The sequence below is a fragment of the Globicephala melas genome, chromosome 3 (genome assembly GCF_963455315.2).
Source record: "Globicephala melas chromosome 3, mGloMel1.2, whole genome shotgun sequence".
In the NCBI taxonomy this organism is placed as follows: Eukaryota; Metazoa; Chordata; class Mammalia; order Artiodactyla; family Delphinidae; genus Globicephala; species Globicephala melas.
In genome coordinates, this window is record NC_083316.1 from 3899010 (window position 1) to 3924175 (window position 25166).

At 41.2% G+C, this 25166-nt stretch overlaps 1 protein-coding gene across 1 annotated transcript in view; it reads left to right on the top strand.

Moving 5' to 3' along the window:
- The first annotated feature begins 311 nt into the window (after positions 1 to 311).
- The window catches only part of ADAMTS16 (ADAM metallopeptidase with thrombospondin type 1 motif 16), a 155237-nt gene continuing 130382 nt past the window's right edge, over positions 312 to 25166 (top strand). Inside the window, exons 1-3 of the mRNA XM_060295642.1 lie at positions 312 to 371; positions 458 to 563; positions 6977 to 7302. Of these exons, the coding sequence (XP_060151625.1) occupies positions 312 to 371; positions 458 to 563; positions 6977 to 7302 (492 nt within the window). The remainder of the gene's footprint in view (positions 372 to 457; positions 564 to 6976; positions 7303 to 25166) is intronic.

Genomic DNA, 25166 nt, shown 5'->3' on the forward strand with positions numbered 1-25166 from the left:
TCGCCCTCCCCCTCCCCCGCTCTCCCACGGTGCGGGCGGGTTCTCCGCCACCGCCCCGCCGCCGCGGCCGCCACTCCGCCCCCAGCGCGGCGCGGAGCCGCAGTAATAACCCCGGCGCGGGCGGCGCAGTGACTGCGGGCATCGTCCTGCGCGCCGGTCGGGCTGGTCCTCGGTGCCCGCTTGCACGGTCGCGGGGCTGGGTAGCATCCGCGGCCCCGGGCCCCTGAGAGCGCCCCTGGATGGAGCCGTGCGTCCTCCCCGCGGGGGCGCAGCGCCGGCTGCGGGCGCAGGGCGCGCGGGGCAGCCCGGCCATGCTGGCCCCCGGCTGCGCGGCGCTCTGCCTGCTGCTGCTGGCGCAGGTGGGTGTGCAGGTGAGTCCCCGACTGCGGGGGCAGGGTCCCCCGAAGCTCCCCTCGCGCAGCCCCCGTCTCACCGAGGTGTCGCCGCTGTTTTCCAGCAGGCACCTGCGTGCGCCGTGGGACCCACAGCGGCCTCGCCGGGGAGCCCGAGCGTCCGGCGTCCTCCTGGCCCCGCGGAGTGGCCGGGCTGGGTGGAAAAGGGCGGTAAGTGCGCGAGGGGGGTTCGAATCCTTGCAGTGCAGCAGCTTGTAAACCCTCTAAGGCTAGTTTACCAGGCTCTGCAAATGTTCATAACTCTGGGAATTCTCTGTAAGGTGCTGCCGTGCTTCTTTCCAACCGTAAGAGCGAGCGCCTCTGAGTCAACTTTCACCAATATTTATATTGTTTCCCTGTAAAACAGAAATGGCTTACCAGCGTTATTACCATAAACATTAGGGAAGAAAGCAAGGGAATGTATTTATTTAAAAAAACAAACACACACACACACACACAATTAAAGAAGGAGGAAATAATCTAGGAGTTGCATTAATGTATACACAGCAATTATAAAGAGCTTATTATGCCTTTCTTCATCCCCTTGTCCCCTCCCCCTCCTGTTCCCCCTCTGGCCTTTTAAAATGAACATCCTTCACTGTCAGAGCACGGGACAAAAAGACAGTCATTTTGCTCAGTATTTATCACCTTCGTTTCAAAAGGGAGGTCTTCAAGAGTTGGCAGAATGGGTAATTAGCGTTTTGTGACGTCACAAGCAATGTCCAAGTCCTGTGTCATGATTTGCCAGAAAACAGGTCTGATCTTTCTGCAGTGTGTGGTTTTACTTTCACTGCTCACAAGCGGCATTTATCATTTCATGCCTCAGGGGATGGACCTCTCTGTCCTGAACTGCTTTTGGGTAAACCGGAAAGCAAGTGTGGAATGTCGGTAGCTACCGGGTTTTTAATCTGAACCCAGTCCACTGGCAGTTGCTAAATATGAGTACTTTGCATCAATTCCAACAATGCGTTGCCATCTCAAATGTTATTAGTGACTTACAGAGGAAGAACTAGGTTTTATTATCCCAACCTATTTTCAGAAAACCTAGAAAATTTGAGTTAATAATCAAGAATTTCTGAGTGCAGTTTCTTCATATTGATAAAATTCCATAAAGACAATCATTTAATATATGCATTAATTATTGAAATTCTCTCCTCCCGAGGGCTGTATGAAGAGTAATAGTGATCAATCCGATGAACGCGGGAACATAGGAACTTTTCCGCGACCACCAGAGGGCGCTAGATGTAAATAATAGAAAACGTTTAAAAATTACTTGTCACTATGTATTTGCAAGAGAAAGTTATCTATTTAAAGCTCACTTCCTTGGTCTTGCCCTTGTCTTCTTTAATGTTTCTCTTACGATTCATTCTAGTATGTAGTTATTTATATTGTAGTTAGCTGTCTTCTTCCACTTAAAAAAAAATTGTTTGTGAAAATTCTAGTTTTCTAAAATCATGAAAATTCCTGAAGGTCTCAGGAGAATTTTCAGAGTGTTTTCTAGTAGTTTTGGGGTTTTCTGTGAGGTAAGAGCATTAGAGATAGAGGACCACTTCCAGGAGGAGAAGCCAAGACTTCCTGCCCGAGGGTGCCCTTCTCCTAGGGAGGAGCGTCCTGCAAGCTGGACTCCAGCCTGGCTGGCATGTGGCTGTAATCACCTGGCACCTCAGCTGGTGTCACAAGCCCAGCGTTCCCATGACAACCACTTAGCTCGCTTGGTCAGAACCTCAGGGGGAAGGTGGGAGCCATCATCATTGAGGTTCTCGCCTAGTGGACACACCACTCCCTCATCCCTCACGGTGCAGGTGTTTTAGGTCTTTAATTACAAAAGGCTAAGTTGAGAGAGTGGGTTTCAGTGGAAAGCTTTCACACGACCAGAGAAAGACTCTTTATGCTCGGCAATGTTACCTCTTTTGACCTAGGATAGCAGATGTGGAATAGACTTTGTGTGATGCTGTGGTTACTTTACTGTTACATGTCTGGGTATCCCTTCACAACACAAAGGTGCCTTTGAAATAACTCTTTGGCCATAAAGTTTGTTTAACACATAGTTCAACCTCTATTGCCAATGTTCCTGGGAGTCTGGAGTAATTATGCAATAAGATAGAGAACTCCATGTATTCTGTGAGGCAACAATAGATAACTTCATTGAGGTCAATTCTATTTTCAGACCTTCAGTACACCCATTTCATTTTGGCTGATTCAACGTAGCTTTTCCCTAATAGGAGCCTCGAATGCTTTTCCTACAAATTTACCATTGTCATAATAATAGTGGGTTTTGTTAAGAGCAAACACATAGCACGAGTTTGTTAACTTTTAAAAATCTAGAGTGAATTAAGCTTCCAGGTCAAGAGTCAGAAATTCTTTAGAACTTTGTTTCATTGGACATGAGAGATCTGTGTTTGTGTGTGTGAATCTAAAGTATATATTGATTTATATTCACACATTCACGTGACTTGAGACGGGGCAGGTTGGCCCAGGGATCTGCTAGTAAATGTTTAACAGATTCTCCAGGCCTCTGATTTTGTAACATTTGCTGGTTCCCATGGGGTAAATACTCCCACCATGGCTGATTTCAAGCTGTGGATGTGATGCCATTGAACACAGAGTTAGGACTTGATGTGCAAAATCTGTTCTCCGCAGCTGGTACCAGCAGCCCCTAGCATGCTCACAGGTGCTCCACACCTCATGCCCTCAGTCTGGAGCTGGAGTCTTCCTAGACTTGATGTTGTGGTCAAAACACCTTTAGAAATGAAGTAGATCAGGGTGCTGACTGAAGCAGCCATGTGTGAATTTCTCCTCCTTAGAAAAACCTGTGTAGGACGGAGGTCTTGTTTCAGGGATTCTCAAGGATCAGGAATCTCACTAACTTCTTTATTCTTGAAATCACAAGCCGGTAGTTTGGGGGATTACAATCTTAAAACATAAGCTTGAGAGTTAGTTTAGAATTGTCATTTTATAGCAATGATCTATTGCCTTCTGCATGGGGAGAAGCTATGCTTACTTTGTTCATTCATAGAATTCTTTAGCTATGACCCTTTTCACATTTATTTATACATAACCGACAGTGCATATCTGCACTAAGGACTGCTCTTTGATGAGATCAGGGTTTCTCTGCCTTGGCACTCTTGACCTTTTGTTATGGGAACCTGTTCTGTGCATGGAAGAATGTGTAGCAGCCTCCCTGGATTCACCCACTGCATTCCCAGAGCACCACTATCCCCTGCGCTTTCGTGAAAACCAAAATGTCTCCAGACATCCCAAGTGTCTCCTGTGGGCAGGGGTGTGGGGTAGCACTCCCGCTGAGAACCACTGGACTAAATTTTCACCCATGTGCACCCTCATTCTCAGAAGGGATCGTAACTGGTTACAAGAAGTGGCTTTGCAGTGATTGGAGCTGGTGTTCTGGGCAGGCTCAGGCCAGTTCTCCAGAGCTGATCATTACCTTGTCAGGAATTTTGTGAGCTGGTGTGCCGAAAATCAAAATACGTAAACTTGGGTGAAATAAATAATATTCAAAACAAGATTCAAACACTGAAAACTCATCACTTCACACTTCTTTAAGTTTTGAGGTTACGTATCCTCTTGAGGTTCTTTGTCTGTATTGCCTCTGTATGGTGGAAATACTTTATAATGTTGTGCTACCGTGCAAACCTCTAAACTCCGTGTTCAGTGAGGTCACATGGTAATTGAAATTAGCCATGGTGGGAGTCTTTATACCAGGGAAACTGGCAAATGCTTTCAACCAGGCTACCCCATGACTCCCACCCGTAGCTGGTTGTGAAAGATGTACCAGCACAACACGTGCGTTTCTGTACAACAGACTTGAAAGTTGTCATTTTGAAAAATAGATATTATATGTCTCCCTACCAATACAAGATAAAGAGTGTATGCCCTCCAAAGTAAGGTCATAAAAATGGCCTTTTAATGGTAACCATCTTTTTATGTGCAGTAAATCTGCTCAGTAGCCAGTGTTTGGAACAGTCCACCTGCTTTGTCCTCATTCCACGGCCTCTGTTGGGATGGAAACAGGCTAGTGTGAGGTGCAGACACTCCCTGAGAGCCCGCAGGTCAAGAAGAAAGTTATTAACACGACCACGTCACAGCAGCTTTTCCCCTGAGTCCGGAAGGCCGGGGATGAGGAAGGTGGTTTGGAAAAATGCAAATTAAATGAGCAAGTGCTTTTCACTGTTTTTTAGGAGTAGCCGGGAACAGACTGTGATCACATACTTGCACCAGGCACATTCATTCCTAATTTGTTTCCCCCTATGTTTTTTTTATCATTGCATAGAATTTAAGCAGATTTGTTTCACTTTCTCGTTGTCCTAAGTAAAGTATGAAGTGATCCCAGTGCATTTTGCCTTGGCAGACACGAGTGCCCCGCTTTGACAGGTATTTCCAAGGTTGGTTGTCGAGTTGCCAGCCAGAACCCGCTTCCTGTCTAATCTGCATGGGCCACAGCTCACCGGTTACCTGCACTGGGCATGTGGGGCAGGCCTGTGGGCCCAGGAGGGGCCCTTTGACCTGAGGAAACAGGAAGCCTGGGCTCAAACAGGCCATCGCTAAGCTTTTGGTTATCCTGCTGCCTGATGGGTTGGCTGCCAGGCCTCTGACTCTCACCTTGCCGTGGGCCTCAGCCCAGGGGACTCTGGACGGTGCCTTTCCATCCCTGGCCTTCTCTGTCTCTCCCAAAGCCAAACACATGCCTTTTATGGCCATCCCCTGGCTGCCACCTTCTCTGTTCCAGTGTAACCTTTCAGATACCTGCCAGGATGGCCCAGGGACATGTGGGCAAGTACCTATACAAAAAGAGTTCTGGTGTGAAGAAAAATTACTTTTTCCAGAAAAAAAAAAATTTACCTGAGTACAGTTCACTTATGACCAAATAGCACTTCTGTAGGACGTTGTTTTATTTTATCTCATAGCACCAAGAAGCATGCCCAATTCATGCTAAAGGCCCGGTTATTAAGTATCTAACAGAAGAGCCTCCCGAAAGCATATATTGGCGATAAAAGGGGAATATATACAATTTCTTAGGATGTTAGAATCAGGATGAGAATATGAGAATCAGGTCTTGTCATACACGTAAGAGGAAGTTGCGTTTTGAATCGTTAGGGACTTTCCACCTCAGTATAGGGCTAGCCCTCTGGGGCTTGGGTCTGACATCCATTTCAAAGACATCTCAGAGGAAGCTTGGAGAAAGCCTGACATCCTATTGCCCTGTTATTTTCTGGTGTTTAGACAAAATGCAGGCTAGGAAGCTGGCCCTCTCCAAAGGTCCATCACTGGCATGCAGATGGAGACACTCACAAGATGTGTTTAAATATTTGAAAGGTAGAAGCCAAGCTAAGAGATTGTTAACTAAAGTATTTTGTAGCCTCTGCTTTGACAAATCTACCTTCGCATGGTCTAAAAGTCCAGGTTCAAGTTTAGAACATGGCGGTGCAGGAAGATCCTACCTCTGGCGTGAAGCCCACCCCTAGGTCTCTAGTCCATGTCTGTCCTGCCCTCCCAGAAACAACCTCTCCCTGACCTCTGGATGGCAGAGATGATGTGTTAATGGTGGGAATGAAAGGAAGAATCCCTGTCAAAGCAATGAAAAATACATGATGCTAGAAGGGAAGACACCTCTTTGGAGAAGACAGTTATGATATTCGAGAAAGGCAGGTGAGGGCCACCGCCCAGGATTCTGGTGGAGTTACAGATGTTTTCTCCATACTTTGCACAGAGAAGGGAATGACACAAATGCTCCCCAATGCAAAACTATAAGACAGTCTGTGACAGAAGCCTGGCAGATCATATGGGTGCCCCAAATCTGTTAGCTCCTTGGGGTTTTCTTGACTTTTTTAAAAATAAATTGTTTATTTGAATACATTTTTACCTGGTATAATACAAATTAGAATTGGAAGAAGAGTGTGGTGCATGTCTTTGAACAACCTTGAAGTGTGAAATGCCAAGAAGCCAGGCCAGTCAGAGGCTCAGCAGTGGTTTTCATTTGGAGAAAAGACACATCTGAGCATCTACCATACCTGCATTCTGCCTTTTCTGCTGTAGTTCAATGATTTAATAATTAAATATTTAAAAATGAAATGCCAAAGAATGTCCATCGTATTTGTATTTTTAACTGTTTTCTGAAAAATGATCAGTAGTTTTAAGCTCAACTTTCTTATCAATAGACTAAAGATGTTGGTAAAAGACAATATGACTAAAGGAATATTTAAAGCTATAAAAATAATGACATTATAATTACTCTACAGTAATTACTCTGTAATCTGAAAAGCCCATTCTTAGTTTCATTTGCTCTGTAATATGTTTCTCCTTAGAAGTGTCATAGCATTTGCTGGATTGGTAATAACACATTATAGGAACAACAGTGACTTTGCAAAATGCCCCTTTTAAGATTTTGCCTTTTAACTCCGATTTTATGCTTTCTGTAGTTCGGATTTGAGGCTGGGTGGTTGTTGACGCTTCCTCCATCCTTTTTTGCTGGGTGAAAATACTATCCGGTAGTAAATGATATTCGAAGACTTCCTGATCCTTTTCAGAATTCTGAAATTACTCAGCCACACCCCCTCTCTCACTTTCAGAGTATGACCTGGTGTCTCCCTACGAGGTTGACCACAACGGAGACTACGTGTCCCATGAAATCATGCACCCCCAGAGGAGGAAAAGGGCGCTGGCCCAGCTCGGAGCTGACTCTCTGCACCTTCGGCTGAAAGGCTTCAGGCACGACTTCCACCTGGATCTGAAAACTTCCAGCAAGCTGGTGGCGCCTGGATTTCTCGTACAGACTTTGGGGAAGGGGGGCACTAAGTCGGTGCAGACTTTCCCACCCGAGGATTTCTGTTTTTATCAAGGCTCGTTACGATCCCACAAAAATTCCTCAGTGGCTCTTTCGACCTGCCAAGGTTTGGTGAGTACAGTTGTTGCCACCTGTTTTGAGACCGTGGGGGCAGGGATGTAGGGAAGTGAGCAAGTGACAAGATTTGGGCTCCTTCTCCCATTATTGCAGTACAGATTTCTTTGATCTCTCAAAGCAGAAGGAAAGTTGCCAAGCAATGCTTTCTAAGATATGCTGGGCGCTTCCTATCCCCAATTTGGAAACAGCATCCAGGTTCCGCCTTCTGTTGTCGTTGGTCTACAACGATTGTGGCAGAGCACTGCAGTTTGAAAACTGTGCGTGAGAACTTACGGACAAGTCTGAAGACTTTGACTTCTTTGGGGATGGTTTTACTCTGACTTACTGGTTACTCTAACTTGCTGGTCACTTACTAGCACTGGAGGAATGTTTTCATCTTGAATAGAACAACAGTGTTCAACTGATTGGCCATGTGCTTGAAAGCACTTTATTTCTGTCATTCTGATGTTGATAGTATATTTACAGATTAGAACATTCATTTCAAAAACAGTGGTGAATCCATGTCAGGGCAGTGCTGATCTTATTGAGCTAAAGATTCTATTAGTGCTTTCTTCATTTTCTTAATATCTGACTTAGACATTAAACATCCTTAGATGCTTCAGGTGGTCCCCTTTGCTTGGATCCTAGAGTGAGGAGCATCTGGCCAAGTTGAGAAGGTACCTAAATCCCTCAGGCTGACCTAAGCTGAAACTTTAATGGCTTACCTTTTACTTTTCTTAGAATATTTCCATAACTTTCGGGAAGGAAATCTTAGTAGATGCTTAGATTCTTGGACACAAATTGATTAGTCAGACACAGATGAGGGAGACATGACATAAGTAGCAGAGTGAAAAGGTGTGGTCCAAACAATAAGGTCTTGACCATGTTAAAGGTTTGGCAAATAGATTTTTGAACATTTGTTACATCTCCAGAAAGTGATCTAAGCCTGTCTTATTCCTTTCCCTCTTTGAAAAGAGATAATTCAGACTCTACAGCTCATAAGGATTTTGTGTACATGTATGTGAATACTGGATGCTGAAGGCGCATTCATAACCAATTCCTTAAAATACTAAATATGTGGAAATGCTATGTCCTGTTATTTTTTTAAAAATATTAACATTATGCTTTTTAGGGGGAATTCAGTTTGGGCTGGGCTCATATCTACTTTCTTTGGAAAGACTTTTGGTTTGAGAATGGACACAATGGGGAATAGTCAAGGGTGGGGTGGTGGTTATTTGGCACACTTGTTAAGCATAAGGACAGTGTGGTTGATTTCTCCCATGCTGTCTCAACAAAAATAGATCTTTCTTAATGAAAGAGCTAGAACTCTTCATGTAATGCACTAAAGGGAGATATCTCTTCCTTGGCTTTCTTCAACAAAGGCTTGCTCAGACCAGAAATGGAAGCCATCTGTGTGGTAAGGAGATGCGCCATGCCCTTCAGAGCCCTCTTGGATTTGTGGAGACGGAGCAAGGTGCTTTCTTCCCATTAGCCCAGCAGGGGTGCAGGCTCGAGGATGCCCCTGGTCTCTGTGAGCCTAAGGCTTCCTAGTGATGGCGTGATGGCTGAGCTATGCCCTGGAGTCTGTCCCGTGAATAGAGTTGGCTGACAGCAGCTTGAAATTTCTGGCTGTCTTTGAACTCAATGGGAGTTAACAGCGAAAGTTGTAAATGACAACTACATGAAAGATAAAGGAGTGAAAAGAACAGGAAAAAGACTCCTCTGGGTAATAAACACTGGAATGTAATATTTCGGTGACTGCAATAGAAAGCTGTGTGCTTTCACCATTCATCTTCCAAATACATTAATTCCAACTAAAGAGATATTTTGTCTGTAGATGGTCACTACAAACATGACCTCAACTAGACTTATGAGTGTGAGATCCAGGGGCATTTGCCGTATGATAGGACAAATCAAAGGCATTTTAAAGAAGAAAAGGGGAGGATTAAGAAGTCCTCTTTCTTAGCCAGATAATAAAGTTATTGAATGGAAATGCCCCTCAAGTAGTTGCCAAGTCTGTTATTTCTTTCCTGATTGATGGTTACCCCATCTGTCCTCTTTCAAATCTGTTAACACATGAAGAAAAGTAGCATACCTTTTGCATTAGATGACGGTTCCTTTTTTGTTATTATTGTTCTTCTTGGTTCTTTCAGGTTCTAATTAAAGTTCCAGGTAGATCCCAGTTAAACATTTTTTTTAATTTGGTTTCTAGATGACTCAGCTATCTGATAGGAGTCAGGAGTGTGGTTCTAATTTATAGTAAATACATATTCTTAGTAAATACATATTCTTAAAGAAGAAAGACAATACTAAAGTGAGCATTTTACTTTGAATCTCTTGTGAATAATGAATGTCATGTGCTTCAGAAGTGTGTCTCACTGGAACCTGTCAAAGTTGCATCCAAGGAGTGTATTGTCTGATGAGACAAGCAGGGAATAGGCAATTTTACTGAAGAGTGATAAAATAAGGACAAATATGGGTGCTAGGAGAACTGAAATGAAGATGCCTCACCCTATCTTGGTGAGAGATAGCAGCATCAGGGTAGGTTTCTGGAGGAAATATTGTCCAAGCCAAATCCTTATTGTAGAATTGGAATGTGTTGCTCATGAATGGAGGAGTAACAAGCCATCTCAGGGAAGATGATGGAGACCAGTCAAGCTCATGGAATCCTTGATAACACCATCCATGACTGTTCAGAGATTAATATTTGTATATGAAGCCCAAGTATATTAAACTAAATAAGGTCTGTAAGCCCTAAAATGACTTCTAGAGTCACTCTGACATTGCCACCAAGTATATTGATTCAAGATATTTCTCATTTTGCTAAATAAGATTAATAAAAAAATAGTATCTGTTAAACTTATGTCTCTACCAAAATGACATAACAAATCTGTTCTGATTACCAAACACAAGCACATAAACGTGTGTCACACAGCAGGTGCTTTTCAGTACTTGTTAAATAATGGATAGAATTACTGGGTGTCTTACAGTGTAAGAAACAATGATGACAATGACAGTAGCAGAGGGAACAGTAATAAGTTACTGAATGTTATTTGCCAAATACTTGCCTAATAGCTTCCCATTTGTTATCTCACTTAGCCTAATGATAACTCTAAGAGATAGGTACTATTTTTTTAACAGCTTTATTAAGGTATAATTTATATATCATAGAGTTTCACCCCTTGAAAATTTATAATTCAGTGTTTTTTTAGTATATTTCCTGACTTCTGCAAACATCACCACAATCTAATCTGAGACATTTACATCACCTAAAACAAAACAAAACAAAACAAAAAAAACCCAGTCCAGTCCCTCCCATTTCTCTCAAGCCCTCATCAGTCCTAGGCACCCATTAATCTGTCTTCTTTGCTTATAGATTTCCTAATCTGGCCATTTCTGATAAATGGAAGCATACGATACGTGGTCTTTTGTGACTAGCCTCTTTCACTTAGTATACTGTTTGTTTAAGATTCATCTGTGTTGTAACATGTTTAAAGATTTCATTATTTTTATTAGTAAATAATAATCCTTTGTATACATATGCCACTTTTTTTATTTTAATGCCTATCAATTGATAGACATTGTTTGTATTTTCTTTGGTTGTGTGAATAATGTTGCTATGAACATTTGTGTACAAGATTTTGTGTAGACATAAGTTTTCATTTTTTTTGAGTATTTACCTAGAAGTGTAGTTAGTGGATCCTATGGAAACTCTAAGATTAAACTTTTAGGAGATTCTAAACTGTTTTTTCACAGTAGCTGCACCATTTTATGTCTACCCAGCAATGTACAAGGGTTCCAGTTTCTCCACATTCCGGACAACACTTGTTCTTGTCCACCTTTTTTTCTTATAGACATCCTAATGGACATAAAGTAGTGTTTCACTGTGGTTTTTATTTGCCAGGTAGAGATTATTGGTTGACAATTTTGTTGTTGTTGTTGTTGTTTTGTTTTGTTTTGTTTTTCCTTCAGCACTTTGAATATACCATCCTACTGCCTTCTGGTTTCCATTGTTTCTGATAAGAAGTCTGCTGTTTATCTCGTAGTTTTGTTATACTTAAAGCATTGTTTTCCTGTTGCTGTTTCCAATGTGTCTTTGTCTTTCAACATTATTACTGTCAAGTGTATAGGTGTAAGTATCTTTGAGTTTATCCTTCTTGGGATTATATGAGCATCCTGAATGTTCATATTAATATTTTTCCTCAATTTGAAAAGTATGTGACCATTGTTTCTTCAAATATGTTTTTCTGCTCCTTTCTCTCTCTCCTCTCCTTTGGTACTCCCACTATTCATATGTTGGTGTGCTTCATGATGTAGCAGGTTTCTCTGAGGTTCCATTCATTTTTCTTCATTCTTTTTCCTCTGTGCTCATTAGATTGTGTAATCTTGATTGATTGATCTGCAAGCTCACTGATTCTCTGCTGGTAGTTCAAATCTACTGTTAAGCTTCTGCAGTAAATTTTTCATTTCAGATATTGCACTTTTCAACTTCAATTTGGTTCTTTTTATAATTTCTCTTATTCTGTATTATATGAAACACTGCTATGAGGCCTTGCTTTAATTCTTTTGATATAGTTTCCTTTGGTTCTTTGAACATATTTATAATAGTTGCTTTGGAATGTTTGTCTACTAAGTTAAAATCTGGGTCCCCTCAGAAGCAGTTTCCATTGCCTCTTTCTTTTCCTGTATATGGGTCACACTTTTCTGTTTCTTTGTGTGTCTCACAATTTTCTTGCTAAATACTAAACATTATAGATAATATATTTTAGCAACTCTAGATACCTTAAGACTGACCACACACCACCACTCCAGTGCTTGTTGCTGCTGTTTTCTTTCTTATTTGTTTAGTGACTAGTTCAGTGAAGTCTGTTTTCCCTGCAGCATGCAGCCTCTAATGTTGCTTCTCAGAGAGTGCAACCTCGGGAATGTGCACGGTCTTTCACAAAGCCTGTGCTGATCTGCTGCCTCTATTGGTACCACAACCAGCTGTTACTCTACACTAACTGCTAGGTGATTGCTTTTATTTTTTTTCCCCAAGCACACTTCAGCATAGATTGCTCCACAGTCTAATTTGATTATAGAAGAGCCTTACAGGATTAGGATGCTGCCAGGTTTTGAGACTACTCCAACACCAGGAGGAATCCTCTTGTCTTTTTCCCTGAGTCTCTCTGCTAAACTTCTAGTCAGTGTACTGTTTTGCTTATTGTTATGTGTATCATGGAACAACAACCTTCTCTTAATTGCTTGCAAGTAAGATACCCATTATTTTTGGCAATACCATTAGACATGAACTTTCACACACTCTGTTCCAAATATAGCCATTCATTTTAAGTGAGCTTCTTGTTCTTAGAGGTTGCTTCTGGCTTCTTTTCCTGGGAAAAATGTGTGTGCCACATTTTGGAGCTGGAACTAGTAGTATGCTTCTCCTCCCAAAGTGACACCGCTACTCTATGAGTGGAGCTCTGGGTGGAAATAGTAGCTCCTGGTCTTCTCTGCTTTTGCTTCCTGGCTTGAAATCTCTACCATACAAATGTTCCTGGTTGGGGATGTTCAGGGATCAATTATTCTCAACCTGCTGAGCCTGGAGTAGAGCTTCCATCTTATAAGCAGGGGCTGCTTAGCACAAGGGAAATCAATTCTTATGGCCATGCCTGTCCGGAATAGAGCTTCTGCAATATAGAACTGAGGGGATAAGAGATGTTGGTGCCTTGTTTCTCCTGACTTGAAAATACAGCCCTAGAATGGGTGTTGGGCAGGATAGGGAGCCCTGGTCTTTTTAGAATATACCTAGAATAGAGCTCTGTCACATTGAGCAGGGGGAAAGGTGAGCATGTGACTATACCATGGCTCAAAGGTCACCAAATTTTACCATTCTTTTACAGATTTACTAAATTTAATTAGATAGATGATTTTCCACTTTTTTTATTGGAATATGGGAGGGATAAATCAGAAGCTTTGGATGAACACACACACACTACTATATATAAGATAGATAACTAAAAAGGACCTATTGTATAGCACAAGGAACTCTACACAATATTCTGTGATAACATATATGAGAAAAGATTTTCCACTTTTTATGCCCTTAGGACAATTTCCAGAGACTTCAAATGGGGTGTGTGTGTGTGTGTGCAATTTTCAGCAGGAAAATGGTTGTTTCACTTGAGAGAGGATCTTCCACATTCCTTACACTGCCATTCTGGAAGTCAGTCTCTGCTAAATGCTATTATTAACATATTTTGCAAATCACTGCCCAAAGCTATTTTATTATCCCCATTTTACAGATGATTCCTTAGGTAATTCTTGAAAGAGTGGGATTTTGACCTAAGTTGACTGACTTCAGAAACAACACTTTAAATCACAATACTATTTTGCTTCCCTTGATCATGAGGTCATTGCTGCACTATAGGGACCTACAAAATCATTTATATGGATTTCCATTGCATCATCCTTGAATACTCTCTAAAGTCTAACGATGATTGCATTTGGTTTCCACCTCAATACAACCTTCCTCAGTATCAAGCCCTCTCTGAACTTAGTAGGCCCATTTGTAATGTATCAGGCCCTTATACTAAAAAAACATGAATTCATTCCATAATCATTTATTTATAGGTTTGTTTTTTTTATACCAGATTGTGAGTTCTTGAAGAGACACTGTTTTATTCATCTTTGTATCCCCAAGTTCCTGTTAACACAACCTAGTTCTCTTTTTTCTTGCAATGAAAGATTGTATTTCAAATTAACAACCAAAAATACTACATCTTCTCAACCTCTATTTTAAGATATGAATAAACATAAAATTCATTTTATAATTCATTTCATATGATTTCCTTCCATGACTAATGTCAAATAATCTAAATTGTCTTTTGAAGCACAGTTTATTCAGAAGTGGTCTAATCAATAAGATTTCTGACAAACTATTTTTAAAAATCCCCATTGTCAATACTTTAAATGAGGTTTCTTTGGAAATATTTTCTGTTACATGTAACAGGATTAGATTTTCTTAAAGGATTTCATGCACGTTCTGTACTTGGATTAGTACTTTACCAAAAAAATTAAATAAAGAACAGCATCAAATCTATTGTCTGTCCTTGGCACAAAATCTGCCTGAATTTTAGCTCCTCTTGTGTAATTGTTAAGGCATTAATGCAAAGGATACATATCACTTATCCTAAAATCTAATTATTCTCTTGCTTTCAATAGTGTTGGAAAACTTGTAAATGCCACAGTTCTCAGTTCAGTTTGAGAATTCCCTCACTTGGTTGCAGACTTACTTGTGGCCCTGGTTTGAATTGTACTAGGTTTTATTTCCAGATAAAAACTCCAGGGATTCTCTGGAAACTCTAGTCATTGAGAGTTTTCCTAAAGCACCCAATAAATCCTTGGAAACTGTCTGAAATGTTGCCAAGTTTTCAATGGGCTTTGAAAAATGTTCTTGAGCAAGGAAAATAAAACAGGAACAGAAAGGAAGAGCCAACACAGGAGATGGCTAGAAGGGCTAATATGAGTTTTAAAAGAAAAGTATCACTGTCTGAGGAGGCCAGTGATGGCATACCAGTTGAAAATACATCAGGCTTAGGAGACATGCAGGAAAATGGTAAAGAAAATAAGGTTTTTGGATAAAGTATCACCAAAGTTATTGATTATTAGGAAATTTAAAAGGTGGGTGTGGGGAACTAATTGAAAGTACTGAATCATTACATGAATTTCTGCTAATTACTTAAGAATAAATACAGAATAAATCTTTAAATTGACAAAATGGAATATAGTTCATTATTACAACTAGATCAAAGTAACATTTATGAGATAATATTTTGTACTTGTTATGACCAGATTTTTCTATTAGCTTACCATTAATTGTAAACAGAAATGAGATGATTAGAGAAATTTAAGTATAAAATGTATGATTTTGTTCCATTTCGCTTATTTTTCAAGTGATGAACCTGAGAATCAAAGAGGTGGAGTGGCTTGGCCAATATTACAAAGTCAAGTGGGGTTTAGGACGGTCTAAGGATGTATGTCTTTAGGTTCTCTGTCCTGCGATATTTTCACTGAAACAAACAGGATGCTATTACTTTTCATTATAGTGAGGGAACAGCTGAAGGCTTTAAATGTTGGACTATGTGCCAGAGATTTTAAAGATAAAGCAAGGGAGCCCTTGCTCTGGAGGTGTGGGGCAGGTGGCAGTGGGAAGAGAACAGAGCGGCAGGCTTCCTTCTGGTTAGTGTTTGGTGTTCCTGATGCCCTTTGTTGGGAATCACATGTTTCCACTGTATGGCAGCTCTCGTATGGACAGTCTCTATGGCCAATAAAATATTTGCTGTGAGGGTCATTGGAATGGTGTTTATCTCCACAACCAGTATGACCAGGATTTTCTCCAAGGCCAAGATTAGCCTGAGAACAGCCATGTGATCCCCTTGGAGGGGCAGGAATGTGATTCCTGTGGCCAATTCCTCTGGGGGATGACTCAAGTCTAGGATTTTCCAAAGGACAAGGATACTGAAACCTACATTTTCGAGAGTGACTGTTTAAGAGAAAGTCCAGGCCAGAGAGAGTACAAGAGGAGCCCAGATGAAACCAGACTCTAAAAGCACGATCCTGCCTTGCCTGAGGTTCAACCAGAGCAGTCTGACTGTATCTGCTTAACACACAGGTAACATTTTTCTTCTTAAATGTCACTTTCACCACGAGGACCTCCCTGATCCACCCCCATCTAAAATCACCTACTCTTCCCCCTCCACACATACTTCCTATCCTCTTCCCTATCATATCTGTATTAATCATAGTCCAGTTAGGAAACAGAAACCACACAAATTAATTGAAAAGTGAGAACTAACACAATGCATTAAGTAGGTATTAAAGAACTGAAACAAGAAAAAGAAAATACCCAGATACAACAGGGTAGCAAGTGCAGGAAGCTGCTACTGGACCTGGAGCTGAGGGACTGAGGGAAGAAGTTGGGACTATTAAAATTTAAATGCTTGGAGCTGGGCTCAAACCCCTGAGTAGGAGGAGCTGGCCAACTGGTGCCAGGGCTGGGAGGGGCAACTTGCTGCTGGTTTTTTAAGTAACCTGTAAACTGCAGTCAGCTGCTGTTACTAGAATTAACTGCCACTGCCAGGATGAAGCCAGGCTGACAGGAACAGGAAGTAGACAGGAAGTCCATGTTGGGCACACAGGAAGTCCACAAGTCCACAGGGGCAGACAGGAAGTTCACAGGGTGAAGACAGGAAGTTCACAGGGTGCAGACAGGAAGTTCACAGGGTGCAGACAGGAAGTCCATAAATACCAGGCAGGAAGTCTATAAGGAGCAGATATGAAGTGCACAAGTCCACAGGGGGCAGGCAGGAACAAGTTCTTCCACCTTCTTTGAAATCGGATTTGTAGAGTTCCAGACCCAGTATCTCAAAGCAGAGTTTAAAACGGGAGTTTAGAACTGAGAATGGTTTCCTAATACCAAGCAGGCTATTTATGCTAAATATTGAGAGTATAGCAGGGATTTATGTCTAACTTTTTCTTGCTTTGTCCCCAGCACTTTCAATAATGCCTGACACATATTAAAGCCCGCAATAAAAATGTATTCAATGAACAAATTATTTTTTTAATGGAGAAACTGGAATTCTGGTGCTTTGCAAAAATAATTTGCGCAGCCACTGGTCTGAAGGAGTGGGGGAGGAGGAGAAACGAAAAGTTGAAATAGTAGGGACATCCCACCCCTAACTAGGGAAAGGTTTAGACCTCAAGAAATGGGCCTCACCAGGCCTGGTGGCAGGTTTATTCCTGTGAGGAGATAGAGCTGTCAGACCCATGCATGCAGACATTCCTCCCCTATGATGGACTATTCTTGCCCTTTTTCCTCACTTGATTAAAATTAAGTCCCATGTGTAGCTTTCCTGGAGGGAGAAGCAGCACAGTATTTCCTCAGTAGGCTTGGAAGTGGTATTTCATGACTTATTACACAGGAATAAACTGGCATTCAGAGGCTCGTGTGTGCGTATGTGCATGTGTGTGTGTTCAGTGTCTGTGAGTTTGGTTACTCTAAACCACTCCTGAAGGAGACATTGGAGTAGCATCATCTGTAGGCTGAGGCCAAGCTGTGTATCAGAGTGAATTTTTACACTCAGTGGATCTTCTCTTTGCTCATTCTGGACAACAGCCGTCCTCAGTAATCTCACCCCTACTCTCAGATTCCCTGAGCCTCAAAACCCAACTGGAAGCCACTATTTGGATTTGCTCTTCTGTCTATTTTCCAGTCCCCATTTATTCCAAGTATGTATCATTTTTACTAATTTTGACTCCTTTGTCTAATGACAACATTCATCCTTTGTCCTCTATTGCACATATTTTTCACTGCTCAAGGATTTGTCTTTAATTTTTAAAGAAGAACAACATGTATTTTAAAGACATTAAATTAAGTAAATCCAGTATTTTTAATTAGTAGCAAAATCAGTGCTAATTTCATTTTCTCTATTTCTGTGAAATTATAGGAAAACTAAATAAAATTATCTCATTTGAAAAATTACAATCTAAAGAAATGTAAGCAGGATTCTTTTTTTTTTTTGTATAGTTAGTTTACAGTAAATAGGTGTATCTAGTGAGGCATGCACTGTCAATATATGAAAAGTTACCAGTTACAAAACAAAAATTAAACTGAGACAAAACTAAAAACAACAACAACAAAAACTACACACTGTTACCAGATTTACAGTTACATTAAAATGATTGGTTGCCTTTAGCTTAAAAACGGTACTAAAATGTTAGAAAGCTTCAACAGGCAATGACAGATATCCAGTTCTTCCAGTTTTCTCTCATTGAATAGGTATATCTCCATCCCTTAAGACATTAGAAATTTGGAGTAAGACATGTAAAGTAACATGTAGTTTAGGTAATTGGTGATTTCTCTCAGTATGCAAAGCCTGAGAAAAATATTTGCCTTGATGACCTTAGGGTCATTTCATCATAGTTTAAATTTTCATGTGAATACATTGTATCTTTCTCTCTTAGATGAAAAAGCAGGGGCTATCCCTTCAATGTGTTTAAGTTCATGCATGTTGGAAACACTTTGAAAGAAGATTCTTAGTTTTGATTGGGCTTGCAGAAACAGCCAGGGCATCCATGCATGGTAGTTCAAGTTGGACCCTGGGAACTGTGAACAGACATGGGGAAGGAGGGGGTCAGAGACTGTTCCATGAAAGGTGAGGCCACCTACCTGCACTCCTACCCTTCTCCTACTTTCCTCCAGAGAGCAGCCTCATTAGAGGTTGAAAAGCACAGTTCTGATCTTTCATTTCCTTACTTGTCATGTGCCCATTGCACTCTGGGGAAAGCCCACATCTTCACTGTGGTTGATGATGCCCTTGGGGTCTGCCCTTGCTTGCAACGTCAGCCTCATGGAGGAAACTCTCCAGGCTTGAGTGGCACCAACTCATTTCTTTCAAGATAAGGCTGAGCTCCTCACACCCTCAAGGCCTTAGCAAATGCTTTTCCTTCTGCTGCCTGGAACACAATTCCCATCCTTCCTCCTCCAGTTATGCATCAGTTGGAAAGACACTCCCATGAGTCATACTTCTTTGCGGCTGCAGACTCCCTAGCAATACACTCATTACTCACCTTAATTTTCTCTTTGAAAGGAATTATTCTTATTTTGGTTACTAGTTTAGTATTTACCCGTCTCTCCCACTAGATAGTCAACATCCTAAGGGTAGCCCTAAGGGTCAGGATCCCTTAAGGATCAGAGCGCCCGCATTGTTCCTGGCCCTTGGAAGGAACAAGATAGATGAGTGGAGGGGTAGGTGGATGGATGGATGGATGGATGGAGGATCCTAGTTTCAGACACTAGTTGGAGAAAGTTCCTGTTTCCAGAGAGAAGGTGCAGTGACTGTGAAAATCTCTGTCTAGAAATGGCTCTAAGTTGAGTTTGGACAGCATGCATTTCCCAGGCACCACACAGATCCAAGCCTGTCTGTTAAGGCTCTGGGAGTGTATTTCCACAGCAAAGAAGAACAGAGCAAGTGCTGTTCACATTCAAGTAATTTCAGCAAAACCCATCTGCTAGTGAGCACTTTGCAATCCTAACCATATGAGCAATTTCTCTAATGACAGAGAGTATCTCTAAATAAATTCTAAATAAGAAACATTGCAACATACTTAGGCAAGAAGGTATGTATAATTTATATAAAGTACAATTTAAGAAACTAAATGGCATTCATCCACCTCTTACCTTCTTATACCTTACTGCACGAGCATAAAGACATAGTAATTTCTGTGTCTCAGTTTCTTGGACATAATCTTTATTTATCAATCTTATGACTAGGATGGATTGCCTATTACACATGACAATTTCTGAGAAATGATACTCTTCCCTCCGTGAATCCTTCACAAAAGGTGATGCAGCAAGTTTTTTCTATACTAACTTTCAGCAATGTCAGAAAAGCTGACACTTCTCATAAAATAAGAAAAACATTTACTTTGTTTAGTTAGTTAAGATACATTAAATATTAAGCAATTGTTTCATTTAGAAGCAAGCTGGTCAACAGCGTTTTAGAGCAGCTACAATTTAAGGGCTGTGATACTTTTCCAGACCAGCAAGAGGAGGGAAAAGTGTGAACTCTCCACATGTGAAGGAAGATACCTACTCAGACATTCAAATAAGAAACAGAGTAAAATGACTCCTTAAGATAAGCAAATGGGAAATTGAATGAAAAACATAGCCTTTGGAATCACACAAATCTTGTTCAAATCTAACTTCTCTTACTACTAGCCAAATCGTTCACTGCTATCCTTCAGTTTCCTTAGTTTGTAGATAACCTTGGCCTCACAAGGTCACATGAGGATTGGGTGAGCTGACATATATATGAAAGACCTTAGCACAGGACTCCTAGTAGGAGCTGAGCAAGTATCTGTTCTCCTCAACAACCCCCATTACTAAAATATGAAATGTAGGTTAAAACCTAACTAGAAGGTGACTGCACACATTGTCATGCAAGCAAATTCAAGTGAAGTTAAAGAACCCAGAGGTGGACTTCCCTGGTGGCACAGTGGTTAAGAATCTGCCTGCCAATGCAGGGGACCGCAATGAGACGCCCGTGCACCGCAACAAAGAGTAGCCCCCGCTCACCACAACTAGAGAAAGCCGGCGCGCAGCAACGAAGACGCAATGCGACCAAAAATAAATAAATAAATAAGTGATGTGTGATCACTACACGCTTATTAAAAAAAAAAAGAAGAAGAAGAAGAAGAAGAAGAAGAACCCAGAGGTGGAGTTCCGCTGACCTTCAGAGAAAGAAGACCTGCATATGAGATGGCGATAGGATTAGAATACTTTGATATTTACACTAAAACCTTTTGGGTGATTTATTGAAAGCACTTAGGATGATTAAAATACATATCATTTAAGCAGGCGATTTAAAATGCAAGGGACTGTTTATGTACTTTTTAGAAGCATTGCTTATGCCCACACATTTGAAAGAAAGTTGTCCATTCCCAACACCTGGGAGATTACTTTGTGCTTACAAGGTATCATAAATGAGAAAAGTGCCCAGAATAGCTGACATCTTGGCTTTGTATTCCCCCTGCAGCAGCCAAAGGAGCTATAAACCTTGTTTTATTTGCAGAGATTATCTCTAACTGAAGCTGGGGGAGTTTTGACTATTCCCTTTGCAGGTCATCATTAGGTAATAAAATAAAGAGTGATGGATTACAGAATAATAAGCCAAAAGAGAAGCTAGGATATTTTATAGCACCAGTCTATGTCTAGATGAAATGTACAAGTATGTGTAGAAGACTTTGGAGAATAAACAGTAAATGTTTAAACATGTAAGGGCTGTGCTCTGTAAGCACGGCATATGTGGAAACAGAAGTCGTTATATGTTTCTTAAGAAGGTCAATAATATAAGCTGGCCTTTTCTTAACCATTTAGTATCATTATTCTGAATTTCTAATATTGACTTGACACATACCATAGTTATGTTTACTACTTCAATACATTTTTGTATTTAATATCAATCATAATTTCCTACCTCTGCCTCCAATAATCCAACATGCTGTCCACTGGAGAGTAGTTTATGGGCTATACATTCTAATAAAATTGAGCTTATTAATCCCCAACACTTTCAAGTGTCCTGTTATTAACCCTCTGAAAAGATATAGCAATACGTGTGTCATACCTTCCTCTACTGGAGGATTAAGAGACACTTTATTTATGAGAATTTTAGAGGAATGACTTATGCCCACATATTTGAAAGGGACCCACATCTAAAGTCTCAGAATGACTACAACCCCAAGCTGTGGTTGGTGCAGAGGCTTTATAGGACAACAGTTTTCTTTGAAAACAATGAAAATACTCTCTACATTGATTTAAAACTTTTAAAACTTAAAGCAAAACAAAACCCCAGCTTCACTTCAGGCTTGCATTACACGTGTGCACCAGCAGGGGGAGAATGGGCAAACCCAGCTTTTAGCCTCACCAGAAAGGCTGAGTGCCCCGGGAGCCCTGTGCCTCTGTATGTATGAAGGAACACATGTGTTTGAAATGATTTGGCCACTTCTGTCTTAAAATGTGAAGTACACTAGGAAGAATAATTTGACAGTTTCACAGATTGCAATTTTTTTTTATTTTATTTTATTTTATTTTATTTTTATTTATTTATTTTTGCCTGCATTGGGTCTTCGTTGCTGTGCATGGGCTTTCTCTAGTTGCGGCGAGGGGGGCTACTCTTTGTTGTGGTGCGCGGGCTTCTCATTGCGGTGGCTTTTCTTGTTGCAGAGCACAGGCTGTAGGCGCACAGACTTCGGTAGTTGTGACTCACGGGCTCTAGAGCGCAGGCTCAGTAGTTGTGACACATGGGCTTAGTTGCTCTGCAGCACCTGGTATCTTCCCGGACCAGGGCTCAAACCCATGACCCCCACATTGGCAGGCGGATTCTTAACCACTGCGCCACAAGGGAAGTCCCACAGATTGCAATCTAAATGTAAAAATCTCTTAAAATCCCATCATTTAAAAGTCAACTGTCGAGTGGCAGTCTTCAGCCTTGTAGATCCTAGTATGTTACCTATATTCACATCCAGCTATGAAGTCCAAGCACATTAATTACATTTTGACATTGTATCATATTCCCCTGTATAGTTTGCAAATTAATGCTCTCATTTGGCAATTATTCACGGTTCAGATTTCTCCTTTATCTCGTACACTCTTTGTTTGATCTTGGTTTCAAAGTCAGCCCCAACCAACTTCTCCCTTCTCTGGTTTCAAGCCCTTTCATCTATGCTTTGTCAAAGGTGTGACTGCTCCAGGCTCTGTCAGGGCATGGAGTGGCCATGACACAGCTGTTGTAGAAACGATGCACATGTGGGTAAAGTTGTAGGATCCCTAAGCATAATAGGTAATGTATTCTTATATTTGCCAAACATAGAGACAGATGTATCAGAAAACTCTGGTCGCTATTGCCATCATGTTTAGTTGGATGCTGGTTGGAGAATTCCTTTCATGATGAGCTAACTTTCGAAATTCCTGTGGTGTTTTAATTATCTTCCATTCGCATGTTCTTTCTACTACTTTTTTTTCATGTTAATAATATCACATTCCACATTTCCAGCTCTTGCCCAGACGGGTAGCCCCTGGTAATATTGATACTTTTTCTATCATAGGAAAAGCAGACACATTATTAGGCTTTGACCTGCTTCAATTTGGTGGTTCTTTGGAAATGGTGGTTCCACTCTTCCCTATAAACAGACAAATGGGGGTTGGGGGACCATGATGCTTTCATGGAAAGGCTGTTTAACTCACTTTCTTCCTGTTTAACCTACCAAATGCTTTTCTCCAACTCCTAAACCAGAGCTCTGGAGAAAAAAATCTGAACATAATTCAATGTGCCTGGGTACCAACGTGTCACGATTTTGAAAAGGCCTGCTTTCAACCTATGTTCTGTGTTTGGTTGTTATGGAACAAACATATGGTGAATTCTGCTTTTTTACCATAGGGACGTGTACAATAAAGTACGTACCAATGATGCAATTTAAATAGTTTCAAATAAATGAAAATGCACCATTATAGATAGGGAGGAATACTGATATTGAAGAGAGCACTTATTGTATACCAGGGCAGGCATTTCTGCACTCAGATTCATTGGTGCATTACTTTTGCATTTCATTATATTTACAATATAAGAATAATTTTTATTTCCATTGTAAATAAGAGAAATCTCAGGATCAGGAGGATTTTGTAGCCTGCCCAAATCTACCATCCTACAAGGGACAGAGCCCAAATTCCAAGCCATGTCCATTGGAACCGAGAATAAATGGTGAGCTTCCCCACTAGCACTCTCCAAGGACATTCTTCCTCTGTCTTCTTGGAGTCTAATTGACTGTTTGGGCAGCACAGGAAGAACTTAGATATACAAAACCTGTGCCTTTAATCATTTTGATGTTTACATGGGGGACAGCTGTACGATTATGCACAACCTCGATCAGATGGCATGATTCCTCCAGAGAACTTTGGGGGGCTTCTGTGTCCTTTATGGCTCTAGTGGTTACCAGCTCACATGATTATAAGATTTAGTGATGAAAGACCATAAAGACAGACAGACAGGCATAGAACATATGTTTATAGCATTTTTTAATCCAAAACTAATCAAGGAAGGCTACAGAGATTTCAAGTCATAAATAGTGGCTGGTCCCTGTAATTCAGCCTAATTCACAACTATTGGGCCCTGTGCCTTTCTTAAGGATGTGACAGCAGTGTTTCTAACAGCATTATTTCTTTCAGTGTGGTAGAGCTAAAAAGGCATGTAGAGAATTGGCAAAAGGGCAGCCTGAGGGTGCACTGTGATCATAGCCGTAACAGGCTGATTGAGAGAAATGAATGTCTCACCTGGAAATAACTGAGAGAACTGGTCCCAGGCATTCTCTTTTTTAATTTCTTGTGTGAAGAAAAAAAAAATACATAACTGTTCAGGAATCATCCTTGTCAATGAAATACATGCATACATACTCATATATACTGATTTCAAAAAACTGTTCTTCCAGAAACTTTTTAACCTTCTGGATCATATTTTTTGGTGGATTGGGAGGTAACCTGAGCATGAATAACTTCACAGGTCCAATAATTGCCCTATAGATACCAAGTCTGTGATTTGACCAGAGTCATGGAGTTCTTGTGTATTGGTCATCTTCTGTGTTTCATGCTCTTCCCTATATTTCTATCATATTTAAGCATACTATTTGTGCAATATCTTACACTTCTGCAGAGCTTGACATGTGGATTTTGAGCGCTCTCTTGGGGACCACACCCAAGGGTTTCAGTGTGCTGACCTGTAGAAGAGCTGGTTACTTGGGGCCAGGCCTCAGTCTTCAGCAGTCATTGTTTTATGTGCATGACTTGTGTGAAAATGCCAGAAGTCAACAAGTCAGCAGATTCCATGGAGTCACTGGCTAATACATCCTTTAAGGCAGTTGGATGTTCCCCGCCCTCCATTATCTATTTGACAAACTCTTTAAGGGTACACCCATTCTAAAAAAATGTACAACAAACAGATACATACTACTATATATAAAATAGATAACCAACAAGGACCTACTATATAGCACAGGGAACTCTACTCAACATTCTGTAATGACCTATATGGGAAAATAATCTGAAAAATGGGCTTCCCTGGTGGGGCAGTGGTTGAGAGTCCGCCTGCCAATGCAGGGGACACAGGTTCGGTCCCTGGTCTGGGAGGATCCCACATGCTGCGGAGCAACTAAGCCCGTGCACCACAACTACTGAGCCTGTGTTCTAGAGCCCGCGAGCCACAACTACTGAAACCAGTGAGCCACAGCTGCTGAGGCCCGCGCGCCTAGAGCCCGTGCTCTGCGGCGGGAAAGGCCACCACAATGAGAAG